At 39.3% G+C, this 18,411-nt stretch overlaps 2 protein-coding genes across 3 annotated transcripts; one reads left to right on the forward strand and one right to left on the reverse strand.

Moving 5' to 3' along the window:
• Positions 1–3,187: 3,187 nt before the first annotated feature.
• ergic3 (ERGIC and golgi 3) lies at positions 3,188–16,878 on the reverse strand. Of its 2 annotated transcripts, XM_007258499.4 has the most exons (14): positions 16,728–16,878; positions 15,971–16,041; positions 15,248–15,335; positions 14,391–14,510; positions 13,839–13,932; positions 12,982–13,147; positions 12,626–12,683; positions 10,295–10,309; positions 10,027–10,058; positions 9,836–9,932; positions 6,220–6,284; positions 5,749–5,885; positions 3,925–3,980; positions 3,188–3,542 (listed from the first exon to the last, which is right to left on the reverse strand). In XM_007258499.4, exons 1-14 carry the CDS (start codon positions 16,813–16,815, stop codon positions 3,463–3,465), a joined length of 1,167 nt encoding a protein of 388 aa, XP_007258561.1. In that variant the 5' UTR covers positions 16,816–16,878; the 3' UTR covers positions 3,188–3,462. The 2 variants fall into 2 exon arrangements, with proteins under 2 accessions (XP_007258561.1, XP_007258562.1); XM_007258500.4 differs by lacking the exon at positions 10,295–10,309.
• On the forward strand, positions 7,147–9,576 carry romo1 (reactive oxygen species modulator 1). Its single transcript, XM_007258496.4, has 3 exons — positions 7,147–7,308; positions 8,380–8,510; positions 8,895–9,576. Exons 2-3 carry the CDS (start codon positions 8,380–8,382, stop codon positions 9,001–9,003), a joined length of 240 nt encoding a protein of 79 aa, XP_007258558.1. The 5' UTR covers positions 7,147–7,308; the 3' UTR covers positions 9,004–9,576.
• Positions 16,879–18,411: the final 1,533 nt, after the last annotated feature.

Raw genomic sequence — 18,411 nt, forward strand, 5'->3', positions numbered from 1 at the left:
AGCTGAAGGTAAAGTGTAGAGCTGAAGGTAAAGTGTAGAGCTGGAGGTAAAGTGTAGAGCTGGAGGTAAAGTGTAGAGCTGGAGGTAAAGTGTAGAGCTGAAGGTAAAGTGTAGAGCTGAAGGTAAAGTGTAGAGCTGGAGGTAAAGTGTAGAGCTGGAGGTAAAGTGTAGAGCTGGAGGTAAAGTGTAGAGCTGGAGGTAAAGTGTAGAGCTGGAGGTATAGTGTAGAGCTGGAGGTAAAGTGTAGAGCTAGAGGTAAAGTGTAGAGCTGGAGGTAAAGTGTAGAGCTGAAGGTACAGTGTAGAGCTGGAGGTAAAGTGTAGAGCTGAAGGTAAAGTGTAGAGCTGAAGGTAAAGTGTAGAGCTGGAGGTAAAGTGTAGAGCTGGAGGTAAAGTGTAGAGCTGAAGGTAAAGTGTAGAGCTGGAGGTAAAGTGTAGAGCTAGATGTAAAGTGTAGAGCTGGAGGTAAAGTGTAGAGCTGGAGGTAAAGTGTAGAGCTGGAGTTAAAGTGTAGAGCTGGAGTTAAAGTGTAGAGCTGGAGGTAAAGTGTAGAGCTGGAGTTAAAGTGTAGAGCTGGAGGTAAAGTGTAGAGCTGGAGGTAAAGTGTAGAGCTGGAGTTAAAGTGTAGAGCTGAAGGTAAAGTGTAGAGCTGAAGGTAAAGTGTAGAGCTGTTTTTATAAATATATTAATTGCCACCTGAAAGTAAAGTAATGGATATATTTCTCTCCTTGAGAAGAGCTGGAGATTTTATGCTCTGGCGCTCTCCCTGGAATCAGTTGTGCTCTGCTGCCTCAGAGATAACATAAATCCAGCAAATCACCCCCCCCCCACCCCCCATCAACCCCCTATAACCCGCCCTATCACCCACATACAGACGGTAAATGTGCTTCCTTTCTCCTGCAGAACATTGCGGCTGGTGTTGAAACACTTGATTACCCAAACGAGCAGAATCTTTATCCAGCTCTGCGGCTTTTCCTCTGTTACAGAACCTCCTGCAGATACAAACCCAGAATCCTCCACTGTGCTCTAACTCAAATACCACAGTTAAAGCAAATAACTGGAATAAGCCAACACAGGTAAAGATCTCCAGAATTATCTGTAGTGTAAATTTGGCCATATTCCATCTGAACGGTGATTTAATGTCTCCTGTTTTCTTATTTCAGATCAGAGATCACTGAAGGCGTTATGATGAGTCGATCTTCTGGATATTTGATTTTGGCTGTAAAACTCTCATGAATTGTTGAGGGAAGCTCAGAGCAGCGTCTGTTTCTGCTGAATGGTGATTAGATGAACTGCAGAGATCAGATCTCTCTGTTCTACTGAAGGAGAAGTTCTTCTCCAGCCCCTCTCTCGAACCCCAGCCTACAGTTTCACTTCTGCTTTAGACGAGCTGCTGATTCGACCACATTAACAGTAAAAGTTCTCCCCTCGAGAGCCTCTCACACCCCACAGCGTCCACCCACCAACCAGACCTCCAGTCCCTTTATACATCAAGTAATAACTGTTTAATAACATTAACTACACACCACTACAACACACTGTCCTGCACTGCTCTACACTGTCCTGCACTACTCTACACTGTCCTACTAGAGAGAAAGAGAGAGAGAAGGAGGGGGGGGTTGGGGGACAGTGCAGTTATGATGGTGTTAAATGATCCAGATGCCAGGGGTCGGGTGGCGGGTGGCAGGAGGTGGGTGGCGTGAGGTGGGTGGCGAGTGGCTGGTACTTCTCATTACCATGTACGGTAGGAAGCTGGCTCTGTTCAGGCGATACACAGACTGGCACCTGATGCCACGCTCCCCCTGCCCACCTCCCCCCAGCTCAATTTCTGGGCATCAGGGAGCCTCTGTTAAAATACAGGAGATTCTCTGATTTTCCAGGAAAATAAACACAAGCGACGTCACTGCACTCCTTTACGCTAATTACACTTTTACACTATCGATACCCAGCAGACTAACAGCAGAGTGGTGATCTCAGAAAAACAGCGTCACTCTTTCAACACAGATTCACCTCCTGCTACAGAATTTACATTATTACATCACCACCTTCACAACACTCTCTGAATATTAGGCCACGCCCTCACTGCGGGGGAAACATTACACTCTATAGAACTAGTGTAATCTATAGTATGTAAATAAGAGTTTTGACCTAAGGCGGTGTAACTGTTTGAAGTTGGTGCTGATGCTGTGGGATATGATGTACTCATGGCTCCCCCTGGTGGTGAACTGCAGGACTGATTATGTTCACTCAGCTCTGAACACCTCCGTCCCGAGGACACGCCCACACCTGCTGACCTCTAATGACCTCTGTGCTTTAGAGACACTGGTCTCAGTAAGAATCTGAAGTATCTGCTCATCTCTGGGTAAAAATGTTTCATAATAAAATCTGCCTGTTTGATCATCACTGATGAATAAATCCACATAAATTACTGTGATCTGCAATGTATTAAAAATGAAGTTGATCTAAAGTACAATATATTTTTTTAACATTTATTAACATTTATAAATGTGTTACGTTAAATTAAGCATTGATACAGTATATGTTTTAGATTAAACTCTTCATGTATTATGTTTTTTGGATTTTTAAAAATTATTACATTAAATGCATTAATTAATAAAGTAGATACTAAATATAACAGTATGCATTATTAGCTGATGTTATTTGAACTATAGATTAAAGGTGATTCACACTGTCAAGGAAAAGTATGTGAACCACATAAAACAAATATTAAAAACCTCACAGTGCTGGTGAAAAAAGTAGTAAACCCTTGTGTTAATGACCTAAAGAAAGCTAATTAGAGTGAAGTGTTAGTACACTTGGAGTATAGTTTAAAGGTGTGAACATGAGCTAATAATAAAAAAAAACTTTTTTAAAGTGAGCCATCAGAGGATCTACAATCAATATACAGTTCACACCCGGAGAGAATGTGGGACTGTGGTTACTCTGCCAAGAAGTGGCACCCAATCAAAATTACCCCAAGAGCACAAGGGACACTCATCTACAAGGTCAAGAAACAACCCAGAGTGATGAAGATCTGAAGGAGTTATTGGTACAGAGCGAGCGAATCATCAGGAGAAGAACTCGCCTTCAGATGGAGCAATGATAGAGCAATAAATTGAGTGATGGAGGGATGATAGAGTAATAGATGGAGTGAGTGAGAAAGGAGATGCGAGGTTTGGGCAGAGGAGTACAGTGTTTCATTTATTCATCCATTTAAAAACAACCAGAACAATCAAAATATAAATACATCTCTCCCCAAACACACACACACACACACTCTCACACTCACACACTCTCACACACTCTCACACACTCTCACACACTCTCACACACTCTCACACACTCTCACACACACAATATGCAAACACACACACACACACACACACATTGGCATCTTCCCTTGAACAGATACAGTTTCCTGCAGACTGTAGTGAGTAAAGTGTTCATGGTGGTTAAAGATTCGCTAGGAAGCTTTTCCCAACTCGATCTTCTTCTGTATCGCCCTCGCAGAGTGATATATTAACGAATCGATCAATCCAGCAACTGCAACACAGAGAAAAACACAGAGATAAACACAGTAAACACCGAGATAAACACAGTAAACACAGAGATAAACACAGTAAACACAGAGATAAACACAGTAAACACAGAGATAAACACAGTAAACACAGAGATAAACTCAGTAAACACAGAGATAAACTCAGTAAACACAGAGATAAACACAGTAAACACGGAGATAAACACAGTAAACAGAGATAAACACAGTAAACACAGAGATAAACACAGTAAACACAGAGATAAACACAGTAAACACAGAGATAAACACAGTAAACACAGAGATAAACACAGTTAACACAGAGATAAACACAGTTAACACAGAGATAAACTCCCACTGTGGAGGATACAAATACTGCAGACGACTCACCTGTGAAAACTCCACCTATAATCGCACAAACTCCCGTCAGAAAGTGAGTGAATGACCTGCAGAAACAAAATCAATAAACACCATCACAATAACTCACCACTCGCAGCATGCTTTCATTATTCATTACTTTATTAATACTAATTATATTCAATTAAACTTAAGAAAAAAGGGGAGCAAATTAGTAATTAACAAGTGCAGAACTACACCACCTGCTGGCAGCACTCCACGTTTTCACAAGCAGCTCTCAAACACTCCGCACACTCGTTCACAGCGCACACTCGGTCACAGCGCACACTCGGTCACAGCGCACACTCGGTCACAGCGCACACTCGGTCACAGCGCACACTCGGTCACAGCGCACACTCGGTCACTCGTTCACAGCGCACACTCGGTCACAGCGCACACTCGTTCACAGCGCACACTCGGTCACAGCGCACACTCGTTCACAGCGCACACTCGGTCACAGCGCACACTCGTTCACAGCGCACACTCGTTCACAGCGCACACTCGGTCACAGCGCACACTCGGTCACAGCGCACACTCGGTCACAGCGCACACTCGGTCACTCGTTCACAGCGCACACTCGTTCACAGCGCACACTCGGTCACAGCGCACACTCGGTCACAGCGCACACTCGTTCACAGCGCACACTCGTTCACAGCGCACACTCGGTCACTCGGTCACAGCGCACACTCGTTCACAGCGCACACTCGTTCACAGCGCACACTCGTTCACAGCGCACACTCGTTCACAGCGCACACTCGGTCACAGCGCACACTCGTTCACAGCGCACACTCGGTCACAGCGCACACTCGTTCACAGCGCACACTCGTTCACAGCGCACACTCGGTCACTCGGTCACAGCGCACACTCGTTCACAGCGCACACTCGTTCACAGCGCACACTCGGTCACAGCGCACACTCGTTCACAGCGCACACTCGTTCACAGCGCACACTCGTTCACAGCGCACACTCGGTCACTCGGTCACAGCGCACACTCGTTCACAGCGCACACTCGGTCACAGCGCACACTCGGTCACAGCGCACACTCGTTCACAGCGCACACTCGTTCACAGCGCACACTCGTTCACAGCGCACACTCGTTCACAGCGCACACTCGTTCACAGCGCACACTCGGTCACAGCGCACACTCGGTCACAGCGCACACTCGGTCACAGCGCACACTCGTTCACAGCGCACACTCGTTCACAGCGCACACTCGGTCACTCGTTCACAGCGCACACTCGTTCACAGCGCACACTCGTTCACAGCGCACACTCGTTCACAGCGCACACTCGGTCACAGCGCACACTCGGTCACAGCGCACACTCGTTCACAGCGCACACTCGGTCACAGCGCACACTCGGTCACAGCGCACACTCGGTCACAGCGCACACTCGGTCACAGCGCACACTCGTTCACAGCGCACACTCGGTCACTCGGTCACAGCGCACACTCGGTCACAGCGCACACTCGGTCACAGCGCACACTCGGTCACAGCGCACACTCGTTCACAGCGCACACTCGTTCACAGCGCACACTCGGTCACTCGGTCACAGCGCACACTCGGTCACAGCGCACACTCGTTCACAGCGCACACTCGTTCACAGCGCACACTCGTTCACAGCGCACACTCGTTCACAGCGCACACTCGTTCACAGCGCACTGGCAATTAAACTGAAGAACTAAAAGTAATTAATTAAGCAGAAAAAGCTTTTCTTTATAGAAAAATCAGACGATGATCAGGAGAAAAGATCCTCAGTAACGCGAGTTTTAATCAGGAATAGGCGGCGCTGTTCTCTGTGTAAAAGTCGGAATACGTACCGCTGCTTCTCTGTGAATTTTACCATCATAGGAGATAACTCGTACAGCACGAACACGCCTGGCAGCCCCTGATCTCCAATCAGCCCATTCGCCACTTTCTCATGTCGGGTTACAGAGAACTGGTTCGTTTTCACCACCTGAGGATCAAACACACACTTTAAACACACGACCAACCTGAATATAAATAATATAAATAATTACACAGATTAAACCTGTTCATTTACATCATTTATCAGCAGTGACTCGTCCCGCACGATTATAATAATCAAAATAAAACCTCCGGGTTCAGTTCTGCACACGACTGGAGTATTCTAATGAGCTGAAATATTTACAGTACTGACCCACCAGAACCCCCTGCAGGCCTCAGACCCGCCCACAGGAATAAAAAGGGAAACGCACTCTTTAATTAATTAATTAAATGTTTCTGGTTTAGTCGTTCTGTATTTTATTAAACACATCATATAAACGTACCTCACCGTCTCCTTTCACATAAACCGTCGGAACAATTTTCACAAAGTACTGATACATCATAGACGCTGAAACACAAACAGAACAGCAGGTTTAGTGAACTTTACACCACATTTCAGTCTTATACACTTATTAACATATTAACTCATATTAACACTTATTTTCCACTTATCCTTCCAGGTAAATCATGTTACACAGTTACACAACACAGTATAAGATCTACGCGTTATAAAAAAATTAGTACCCACATCACTAAACAACACAAAACTGCGTCCCACCTGGAGAAATCTGTAATTCTCAGTTAGATACTTTTGACGTTGGACAAAGTTACAGAAATATGTTTTTTTTTTTATTGTGATAATTAATCTAGTGCAAATGTAACACACGATATATATATATATATATATATATATATATATTACACAATCTATCTGAACCTCTGAGCCGTAGTGAACCCAGGTTTGCATATCTTCAAGAAACTCCTGAAGACCTGACGAGCTCTTCACTTACTCTCCTAACACCTCTAACACACTAACTACTTTTAATATATTATTATTATTATATTATTTTTATATATGCAAACCTGAGTTCACCATGGCTCAGAGGTTCAGAGGGTTCACTTTTTATTTAATCTACTTCTTTATTTAAGATAACTCCTTTCTTTTTTTCAGTCATGTGACCTTTTCAAATTCAACTGATACTAAAACATAGTTCACCATTTTTTTTTATTTTACAATTAATTAATGAACAATTTTAATCGATTGCCAGCCTTAAATAAACTTATTATATATGTAAAGCACTAATCACAACCTGTGAATCATTATATTATTTGTATTACTGTACTACTAGTATTATTATTATTATTATTAGTAGTAGTAGTAGTATTGGGGGGGGGGGTGCAGTGCGGGAGTGTACCTGCAGGGGGCAGCAGCTCATAAAGCCGCTCCTCTCTCAGAGCTCGCGCTGTGGTCAGTAAGATCAGTAGGTGAAGAGCTGTGTTATAGTCTATAGTTAGAGATTATTGATTATAGATTATTATCTGAGTTACAGCGCGGTGATTCTCTCAGCGGGGAATCTCGGAGTCTCTGGAAGGTAAATATCTGAGCTTTTATACTGAGCGGAGCTGGATCAGGGAGAAAGGACACGCTAATGCTAAAGCTAATGCTAAAGCTCTGCTGTCTAAACTCGATTATTTATCCGAAGAACTGAAACCTGATTAAACACTGATTCTACCCTTCTCTGTAAACCTGAGAGAGAGTGAGAGAGAGAGAGAGAGAGAGAGAGAGTTTTTTTATTAAGGATATTAAGGTTATTAAGGAGGAAGTGTTAGTAGTTTAGCTGTTGGGATTATCAGTTCCACCTTAAATACAGCAGAGTTGACCTTTACATTCTGACCCGAAACTTTAACACATTTATTTTAAAGCTGTAGTTTAGTGTTAACACTCGTCATGTTTTAAAGTCATTAACTGTTATTTACTGAACATCAGGTCAATAATATGATAAATTGGTATAATTTGGTTTTGTTCTATTAAATTCAGATAAACCCGTTTAGTTCCAGAGTTTCTGTTCAGACTGAACACACCTGGAGCAGATGAGGAGGGGAATGATGGTGGGATGAGGAGGGGAATGATGGTGGGATGAGGAGGGGAATGATGGTGGGATGAGGAGGGGAATGATGGTGGGATGAGGAGGGGAATGATGGTGGGATGAGGAGGGGAATGATGGTGGGATGAGGAGGGGAATGATGGTGGGATGAGGAGGGGAAAGGTCATCTTAAAGAGATTTCATGAAATCTTCCGTCACCAGATCTGAATCCAGTAGAATCTGAAAGAGCTTCTATAAAAACTGCTGCTATTGGTGAACAGATTAGACTTGTAGCACCAGATCTTAAAGGCTGTAGTTTCAGTAGTGATTAATCCTTAAAAACACTTTAAATACTTTTCTATTCTGAAAACTGATTTTATATATAAATATACCGCAGGTTTCCAATGAAATCAGCAGACTGGGTCAGTGTTCTGTCCCTAAAATATTGTTCAGTATATTGTTGATTTTAATAATTAATCACAATCTGAAAAATTCTCAACATATTTCCGACCTCTATTAATTATAGTATATGATTGTGTGCTGTGATAACCCTGATCACTGTTTAATCACTGTGTGCAGATGCCGGTGGCTGTCGGACCGTACGGGCAGGCTCAGCCGAGCTGCTTTGACCGAGTTAAAATGGGCTTTATGATGGGCTTCGCGGTGGGGATGGCTGCAGGAGCAATGTTTGGAACATTCTCCTGTCTCAGGTATTTAAGCTCCATTTTAATCATGTTAAAATATTTTAACCCCAAATCAGGAAAACATTTGTCAAATTAATTTTAACTCACTGCAGACAGCCTAAAAGAAAGATATTTAATGTTTGTCACGTCACAGACGTTTGGATTAAGTGTTGGTATTGTTTCCTCACTAAGACTTCTAAACGAGCACAGCTACTGGGGGTGTCCTCCACATGTGTGTGTGTGCTGTATCAGCTGATCTGTGCTCAGCAGTATATTTCAGTTACATTCAGTGTCTCTCTCACACACACACACACACACACACACACACCCCTGTGCTAGTTACTGACTGTGTGCGTGTTTGTACTGATTTTGCACATTTGTACTGATAATTGTGTTTTCTTTTCATTACAGAATTGGGATGAGGGGTCGAGAGCTGATGGGAGGAGTTGGAAAGACCATGATGCAAAGCGGCGGCACATTCGGAACCTTCATGGCCATTGGGATGGGCATTCGCTGCTGAAGCTTCGTCAGACTGCACCAATCACTTTTTCAGACTCCAGATTTATTATATATATATAAATTTTACCTTCATAACAGTTGTTATGTGTGTCAATTAAAAATGATCTGGAAGAACCTGGTGTAAAATCTGGAACAGGGCTGTGGGATCATTCCAGAAGCAACACTTTAATTCATAAATTGATGTTTGTGAATAAATGAGAGGTAAATATAGAACAGGTCTTCACAACGTGTGACTGGCTGAGGGAAAGAAAAGTAGGAATGGACCAACCAATCGCAGTGATGTGCAAAGATTTGATTGGTTTTGCTGATTTAAATCAGTGATTTTAAATCTAGTCCTGTGGACCCCGCAAGATTTCATATGACTTAACGAAGGATTTCAGCTGTTTATTAGTTTCAAACAATTTTCAGCCAAAATATGCCATCGGTGATCAGACATTATTTCTATAACTCAGATAATAAGATTTCAGCAGCTCTGTGTGAGGCTCCTCCCCCACAGGACCCTGCAGTTCTTGTTCTACAGCTGTTTGATGAGCTGAAAAGCTGCAGACACTCATAAATCCAGTGTGAAACTCTGCTTCATTAGTCTGCTGTTTTTTTCTGATTGAAATTCATATTTGTAGAATGTGTAAAACTTAACACTTCACTGGGCAGTGAAGTCATGTGACTCCAGGCGTTTATGGATTTCATTACTTATAACAGAAAATAAATAACAGATTTCCATTTTTATCAGAATCTTCCTAACCCTGACTATTTACACACCAACGCCGTCTGAAAGATTTATAGATGCCATTTCGTTATCCCCAGAGAAAAGCTTGTTTGTGGGTGTGGCCTACCTTGAGGAGCTGCAACGTTGGTGCCGTCCAGAGGATTCACGATTCCGGGATAGTCTTTCCCAAACGAGAGGTGTTTAATCAGATGGGTCATGTTTATCTAAAGTAAACAAGATATATAAATAAAATCAGGCGAGATGCTAAACAGATAACCCTGCCAATCAATAATCAATAAACAGAGTAATCACACTCACATTGTCCAGTCCAAAGCTCTGCAAGTCGTGAACTGAGGGGGAAAGAATTCAGAAGATTAATTTGGTTACTGATTATAATGAGTCTACAGGGTCAAAAACACAATAAAGTGAATTAAGAAGCAGAGAAAGTAAATAATGAAATTACTGGATTATGACTGAATCAATAGGAATATGTAGAGATACTGACTACGGTGCTGAAATCCAAATCTCTTAATGGAAATAAGTATTTATATTAATATAAACTTATAAAAGTGAAAGATTGACTTACTTTCCACAGCATGCACTGCAGAAAGAAGAGAAAAAAGATCAAATGGCTTTTGTTTTTCATTGTTTGTTTAAAAAATGTATAAATTTTCTAATAGGACATCCCTGACAGGCCTGTCACGATAATTTGTGAACGATACATCGTCCCAGAAAGAATTGTGAAAAAATATATTTGATTTTTAAGGAAATTTTACGTTACTTATTTAATGACAAAAGCATAAACAATTAATTTCTCAAATTAAATCAGAACATGGAGGCAAATATTAACCCTGGAGTTACTCTGAACAGATTTCTGAAAGAGATTTTCCATTAAAAACAAAAAAACACAATTACACAGAAACTACACACAGGGTTTAGTCCTTAATATTTACCTTATTAATCACTGAAAAATCTCCATTCAAAAACCTCTTCAGTCCTGAGTGATGATCAGTGTGTGGGGGATTAGTGTTCTGATATTATACTGGGCTGAGTGATGATCAGTGTGTGGGGGATTAGTGTTCTGATTATCAGGACAGGCCTAATCTTTGGTGTCGTTGCACTGATAACGAAACCGGCCGAATTATTTTATATTATTATAATGAAGGAGCTTATCTCTTTTTTCTGTAGATTATTAATTTAATACAGATTAAAACTCGCTCTATCAGAAAGTCTTATTTACTGCTGAGGACTATAAAATACACACTGTATTAATTCTGAATTATTTCAGATACAGATGCAAAATGGTAAAAGGTAACACTACATGAAGTAAATATTTTAAGAATAGAAACTGTGTCTAAATGTTTGGAAAATATGGCTTAAATCCACTTGTTTACAATTAAATTAAGTTGTATTTTTAATCCTATAGCAGATATCCAGTGTTTGCTCAGTACCGGCTGTGTTTAGTAAAGGAGTTTAGATGTTCAGTGTTCAATAAAAATGTTACATTTTAGTTTTTGTTTACATTCTGTTTGAAAAGCCAAATTAATTCAGTGAATTCAATTTATACAAAAGGTACAAAATTGCAGGATTTATGAAAACTTGTAAAAAATTGTTTCGTCTTCGGCCTTTAGCCCAATGTTTTGTTTTGTTTTGTTTGAGACACAAAATACATTCTCTAAACTTTACATTATAATAGATTCTGATCAGTAGTTTCATTACCAGCTTATTAATTAAAGGGGTGTCGACTTCAGTGCTAAAAACTCATCATGTTTTCACTACAAGAATCAGATAAATAATGATATCTGGTTTATGAAATAATAGTAATTGGCTTATTAATTTTATTAATACTAACTTAAATATCAGATATCACATATTCCAAAAATAAAGAGAAATTGATTTTTCATTAAAACACAAAATCATTAAAACTTCCAAAATCTCATATTGTGGAATTTATGACTGTGCTGATTACAATTAGCCTACAGATCTTAAAAACAGTTTGTAAAACATCAAACTGAAATAAATAATTACTGAGCCCAGATACAGTCTGGCACTTTCCCTGATTAAACAGAGTTGATTTAATCATTTCTATTTTTTCCCCCCATTTTTCTCTGCTGATGCAGCAACTCGGTTCTGATACATCAGCTCACAGATGCTCTGGCTGATCCACATCACCGGGGAAAGAGCGCCACCTATCCTCTTCCATTATCAGCGCTTTTATTCAGAGATAATGATGATTTTTCAACTTTGAGAAGAAATTGGTCTGAAGTGAACTGTAAAGCTTTGTGTGATCTGGGATGATGATCCAGTTTTAGATTAAATGTTTAAATATTTTCAGTTAATTTTGGTTTTAGTAACAAAATTAAGAAAAAATATTTTTAAAGCAAATAAAGATTCTATAGAAAATAAAGATTTACAAAGATAAAACTGGGAACAGTTCCAGCAACATTATCCCATCATCTCTCAGAATAAACTAAAACTAAAATCACTCACTGATTCAGAGCTCAGTAATCAACACTTTCATTAAACTGATCCTTTAAGATCTACAGCAGAGAGAAATAAAGAGAGAGAGAGAGAAGCATGCATTCTTCACATGTATGAAATGATGACCACAGACTGAAAGATGCCCTAATTAACCCATTGTGCAACTTACCGTTTTCTATTTCCCTCACTCTGACTCACACACGTCGCGTTTCTGGTCAGGAGAAATATACTGACCCTCTTTATCTACTGATCAGTTTAATTTACGGTGGTATTAAATATTAAATATCTGGTTCTGTAAACCAACAGTTTAGTTTCGTTTCAGAGAGAAGCTGAAAATATATCATATTTTAGTCCTCAGTATTTTAGCTTCCTGCCACAGACCAGAGGTTAGAATTCATACTGAAATTCTTCAAAAGACAAAAGCTTCAGTACCCACCGTGAACATGAGACTGCTGAAAACTCTTTCCAGGGGCAAAGTGGAAATTACCTGCCACCTGCAGCCGAAAGAGAAAAACACCTGAGAACAGAACATCTCTAAATACTATTAAACACAAAACCGGTGGAGCCTCAGCGATAGGGACTAAGCCGAGTCTCCGTCTGGAGATTTAACAAGATTAATCCCTGTCTGGAAATCTTTCCCCAAATAAATTAAAATAAACCCACCTGTAATTAACTTATTTAAATAAATCCACGTAGAACACACATTATGAAAAACAGCTTTACATCTTTTTACACCATATTTATATAAAAGTACAGATCAGTATAGAAATACAGTGTAAATTTCTAAAGCACCTTATTGACTTCGAGGAAGCCGTAGACCTGGCATCCTTCGTTCTTCTGCTCCTGCATCTTCTGGCTGAAGCCCTCTCTCTTGCACTGCTCGATGGTGTCGGGGGTTTTAAAGGCCCAGCCTCGCCTCCGATACGCCTCTCGCACGTCGTCACACGTATTACAGCATCTAAACATCAGAGTCTCAGAATCAGTTCTAAAGTACAAAACTGATCTCTGATGTAGCTTAATCATTATTATAAAAAGTCAACTGCTCTTTAAAAAGTGTGTAATCACATTGTTATGCTACATTATCATTAAGTAAACCAGTGGCACAAAATAGTTTTTAAATGACAATAAACTGTTCAAACAAACAGTTATTGTGATGGGCCTTAAAATCTGACACTTAAATTCATATATAATATTATCATTTAAATGTGTACAGGAGGGCTGGCCACAGGATAACGCAGGATAAAATATAAAATTAAAGTTTTATCTGTGTGAAACTGTTGAAGCAGAACGTGCTCTTGGTTTTCTTCTTGTTTTCCTACAGAAACACTGTCAGCAGCTTTTACTGTATTTAGTATTTAGTGTTTACTGGGTGCTGTGGGACTGAACTGTGTGGAGAATTTTCAGAATTTAATCAGATATATTATTTGATCTTCTCTTAGTGACTAACAGAAGCTCCTTTTTCTGCTGATCAGATCTGAATTTCACTCCAGTTTTTTAAGCAGAGAACCGGTTCTTCTTCTTCTTCTTCTTCTCCAAACTAAAACTCAGTTTTTCTACATTCCATCTCTCTGTGTTTAAGATGCAGAATAAATCAGGTTGAACCGGTTGTCCAGTTTTACTGAAGCAGAAGATTAAAACTAAAGACTCACTTCAGATCTTCAGTCTCGGCTCCGTAGCAGCTCTCGCAGCGCTCAGGATCCAGTTTACTGGGGTCGAATATCTCTCCCTCCTCCTGACCCAGATCTATTCACAAAACACAAAACTGAACATTCAGTTTATTTATATTTATTAATTATACAAACTTAATAAAACATTCCTCCTTAAACGAACGTACTTTATTTAGAGTACGGTACTGCTGCCAACCATCACCGATCAGCTCTAGTATAAATATTACAGTTTCATTCTTCCTGAAAAAAATCACCCCTAAATACATATATTTTTCTTCTTTATTGATTGTTCAGTCCCGTTTCTCACACTGCAGCAGAACTGAACTCCAGTCTGAAATAAACAGCAATCAGATCGAGTTTCTACTGAGGATTCAGACGCAGGGTGAGATTTACACACCACAAAAACATTTTAGTAAAAAGCTGATTTTATATAGTAAGTAAAAACTACAGGCAGGAAAAGTTTAGAAGGAGAGTTTAGAGAACTGGACTAACAGACGTTAAATTCAAGATCAGGAACGTTAAACAGATACTAACCGTGTTTTTCTGCCTCAGAACTGACGGGTTTTCCGTCTTTATCCAGCCTCTGTTTAAACAGGTTGTGCTCCACGTCCAGCTGCTGCTCTCCCGCCACGTCCATCGCATCAATACTCAGATCTGAGAGTCAGAAATAACAATAAATAAACTCTGATATGTAATGCTGGGTGATGCTGATAAAACCTAATACTGTACCGGGATATGAGTATGAGATATAAGGATTTTCAACACGTCAATTTTAAAAGTTAAAAAAAGTAAAAATGTATTAAATGGTAAAAATTTATTAATTTGAAAACATAAGCACGCTTTATCAAAAATCAGTTTACAAGATTTAAAGGGACTATAGGCAGGACTTAATCAATTATTCATAATTTTTCAAGAAATAGAATTGCAGCTTCAAAAGAGAATTCTTCCGGAGAATAAAGAGTAAATAAAAAGTCCGAGCTGAAGAGCTTATTGATGGACTGGTTAAAAAAAATATATATTATTTATATTATATTTATACTATATTACATTTTATATGTCATATAATCTAGTCGTAACGTTACTTCACTGTGTTGTACTGCAGGTTTTGTTAATTAGAGTGTATTACGGTTATATATGAGGTAATATTGAGATATTTGAGCATATTGTGATCCGGTGCAGAACTCCAGACTATGATGGAAATATTAATTTTAGTAAGTGATGGTAAAAGCTTTGGATTTTTACTGAACTGGGTTTTATAAACTGGGTAATCACAGTCATGATTTAAACATGGTTTATCATTTATCAGTAACATTTAATCTTTAACATGATGAAAAACAATAATAATCCCTCGCAGTTTTGTACAGAACATGGGGATCAGGAGAGTTACTCACAGGCACACGGCATGTGAGGAAACACAACATCAATGTTGATCTTCAGCTTGTCTCCTCTCGAAGTGTCCACAAACAGTTCAGGGTGGACCTGAAACCAGAGACAATAAATGTCCTAATTTTTAATGAATTGTCATTAAAACAGAATGACACAATGAAGGTTCTGCAGGCCTCGAGCACAGCAGGAGAACATCAGCCTGTATAAACAAATCAGCAACACTGATTAATTAGTTCTATTACAGGAAAACAATGTATAACATTTCTACTCGAACTGTTATGTTTTATCAGATTGTTTTTATATTAAACTGTATGTATGTTTTAATTGTGCTACAAAATGATTATCAGTAGTTGCAGAATCTGGTACTAAAACTGCTATTACTGTAATTAGTAGTAGAAGTAGTGATAACAAAAGTAATTGTAATGTAAAATTGATATAGTACTAATATTAGCATAATTATTATTATTAAGAGTAGTATTAGTGGTATTGGTAGTAGTACTAGAACTGATAAATGTTTTTACTATGATTACGGATAAGAAGGAGTGGGGTCGGGGGGTTAAGTGTGGTGAGAGTATAGGGGAGGAAAGGGGCTCTGTGTATAAATCTAGTTGTTCAGTGCAGCATTTATCATCTTCCTGTATTGTGTTTCTTAAAATTAATATTAATAATAAGATTAGTATTTAAATTACAGTGATTATTTATTTTATGTTAATTTAAAGCACACTCACCTCCTTGGTAAGATAATACTGTAACTCTGAGAAAAACAGGATCAGCATGATCAGTCCGCTGATGATCGTAACTGAAAACAGGGAAAAAGTTAGTCTTCAGGGTTTAATACGAATTCTCTTAGTTTAGCACAGCAGAATACTATTCTGTTCTATTATTAACTTCATTATTAAATTGATCGCTGGACAGCAGCACCTGAGCTCAGTTTAACCCCCTATAGCATGATCTTTGTATTTGTTTAGAAAATATATATTTTAGCCTACTATTTAGATCCAGTTTTTACATGAATAAAATAAGAACCACTGATTTATCATGCTCGCTTCGTTTTGTAGCTGCATAATGTTTAGTAGAGGCAACAATTCATAACAGTGTTTTAATAAGTGAAAGTAAACAAAATAGCCACATACAAAATAACGAAACAGTACAATAATAACAAAATAATGAAGGTACATATAATAATCTTATAATTACATATATATTAAACATAAGAAAACAGCCACACAGGGTTAAAATGCTGTTTCACTTTAAAGCTTCATTTAAATCTTCAGTAAAATGCAGTGTTGAGTTCAGTGTTTGTAGGAACTGTGAGTTCCACCTTAAATGTCGCGGCTGTTCTATTCCAGCGCATCAGGCGACACTGCTGTAGCAGCGGGGAGATTTAAGGTGGACAGGATAGTTCCTACAGCAGGGTGAGTGTAGCGCGGTGACCCGCCGCTTCCCGCCGGGGTTCGGTTCGGTCTGGGCGGGGCAGGAACTCACCGGTCGCTCCGCCGCAGGTTTTGATCCTGAAGTCCTCCAGAGTTTTGGGATAAGCGTCAAACTGCTTCAGTTTATTCAGCGCCTCCATCTTTCCCTCTGCGATCCGGTTCACTTCCGCTCCGCACCGGATACACCGCACTCTCTCTGCCAATCAGATCACACCGCGTCGGTTACTATAGATCTACACAACACGGGATTTACTGTCTGAGGATCTGCTGTAGATCAGTTATTGTGGATCAGTTACTGTAGATCTGTAGATCAGTTACTGTAGATCTGTTACTGTAGATCAGTTACTGTAGATCAGTTACTGTAGAGCTGTAGATCAGTTACTGTAGATCTGTAGAGCATTTACTGTAGATCAGTTACTGTAGATCTGTAGATTAGTTACTGTAGATCTGTAGATCAGTTACTGTAGATCAGTTACTGTAGATCAGTTACTGTAGATCTGTAGAGCATTTACTGTAGATCAGTTACTGTAGATCTGTAGATCAGTTACTGTAGATCTGTTACTGTAGATATGTAGATCAGTTACTGTAGATCAGTTACTGTAGATCAGTTACTGTAGATCAGTTACTGTAGATCTGTAGATCAGTTACTGTAGATCTGTTACTGTAGATATGTAGATCAGTTACTGTAGATCAGTTACTGTAGATTAGTTACTGTAGATATGTAGATCAGTTACTGTAGATCTGTTACTGTAGATCAGTTACTGTAGATCTGTAGATCAGTTACTGTAGATCAGTTACTGTAGATCTGTAGAGCATTTACTGTAGATCCGTTACTGTAAATCTGTAGATCAGTTACTGTAGATCAGTTACTGTAGATCTGTAGATCAGTTACTGTAGATCAGTTACTGTAGATCAGTTACTGTAGATCTGTAGATCAGTTACTGTAGATCAGTTACTGTAGATCAGTTACTGTAAATCTGTAGATCAGTTACTGTAGATCAGTTACTGTAGATCAGTTACTGTAGATCTGTAGATCAGTTACTGTAAATCTGTAGATCAGTTACTGTAGATCAGTTACTGTAGATCTGTAGATCAGTTACTGTAGATCTGTAGATCAATTACTGTTTAAGGTTATGGCAGATTGTGTATGTTATGTAGCTGGATAAAACAGGTTGAATGATATTTACACTGTTAATAATTTTCTATATTTCAGGCTCAGTAATGCAGATCCTACGGTGGCCCTGAAGTGCAAAACAAATTAACATGTCAGAAAACAAAATTACAAAAACTAAAACACATTTACAAAACTTAAAACAAATTTACAAGACGCAAAACACTTTTACAAATACTGAAACACTTTTACAAACACTGAAACACTTTTACAAACACTGAAACACTTTTACAAACGCTAAAACACTTTTACAAACGCTGAAACACTTTTACAAACGCTGAAACACTTTTACAAACGCTGAAACACTTTTACAAACGCTGAAACACTTTTACAAACGCTAAAACACTTTTACAAACGCTGAAACACTTTTACAAACGCTGAAACACTTTTACAAACGCTGAAACACTTTTACAAACTGCGATTTCTGACGGAAAGGGAGGGTCTAACACACAGGAAGTGCTTGATGCGGACCCTCCTTGTCAGTCAAGCTGCGTTACGATGAGAGAGTGGAGTTATGGACACTAAACTATGTTTTGTGGCACGTATTTTAGCAGCAGCAGTAAAT

Source organism: Astyanax mexicanus, chromosome 5, assembly GCF_023375975.1.
Source record: "Astyanax mexicanus isolate ESR-SI-001 chromosome 5, AstMex3_surface, whole genome shotgun sequence".
In the NCBI taxonomy this organism is placed as follows: domain Eukaryota; kingdom Metazoa; phylum Chordata; class Actinopteri; order Characiformes; family Acestrorhamphidae; genus Astyanax; species Astyanax mexicanus.

Coding starts and splice junctions, on each gene's coding strand:
- romo1 (XM_007258496.4), top strand. CDS start 8,380: ATGCCGGTGGCTGTCGGACCGTACGGGCAGGCTCAGCCGAGCTGCTTT. Junction 8,511..8,894: donor GGAACATTCTCCTGTCTCAG/GTATTTAAGCTC, acceptor TTTTCATTACAG/AATTGGGATGAGGGGTCGAG.
- ergic3 (XM_007258499.4), bottom strand. CDS start 16,815: ATGGAGGCGCTGAATAAACTGAAGCAGTTTGACGCTTATCCCAAAACT. Junction 12,684..12,981: donor GCTTCCTCGAAGTCAATAAG/GTGCTTTAGAAA, acceptor TTTCGGCTGCAG/GTGGCAGGTAATTTCCACTT. Junction 3,543..3,924: donor TATAGGTGGAGTTTTCACAG/GTGAGTCGTCTG, acceptor TCTGTGTTGCAG/TTGCTGGATTGATCGATTCG.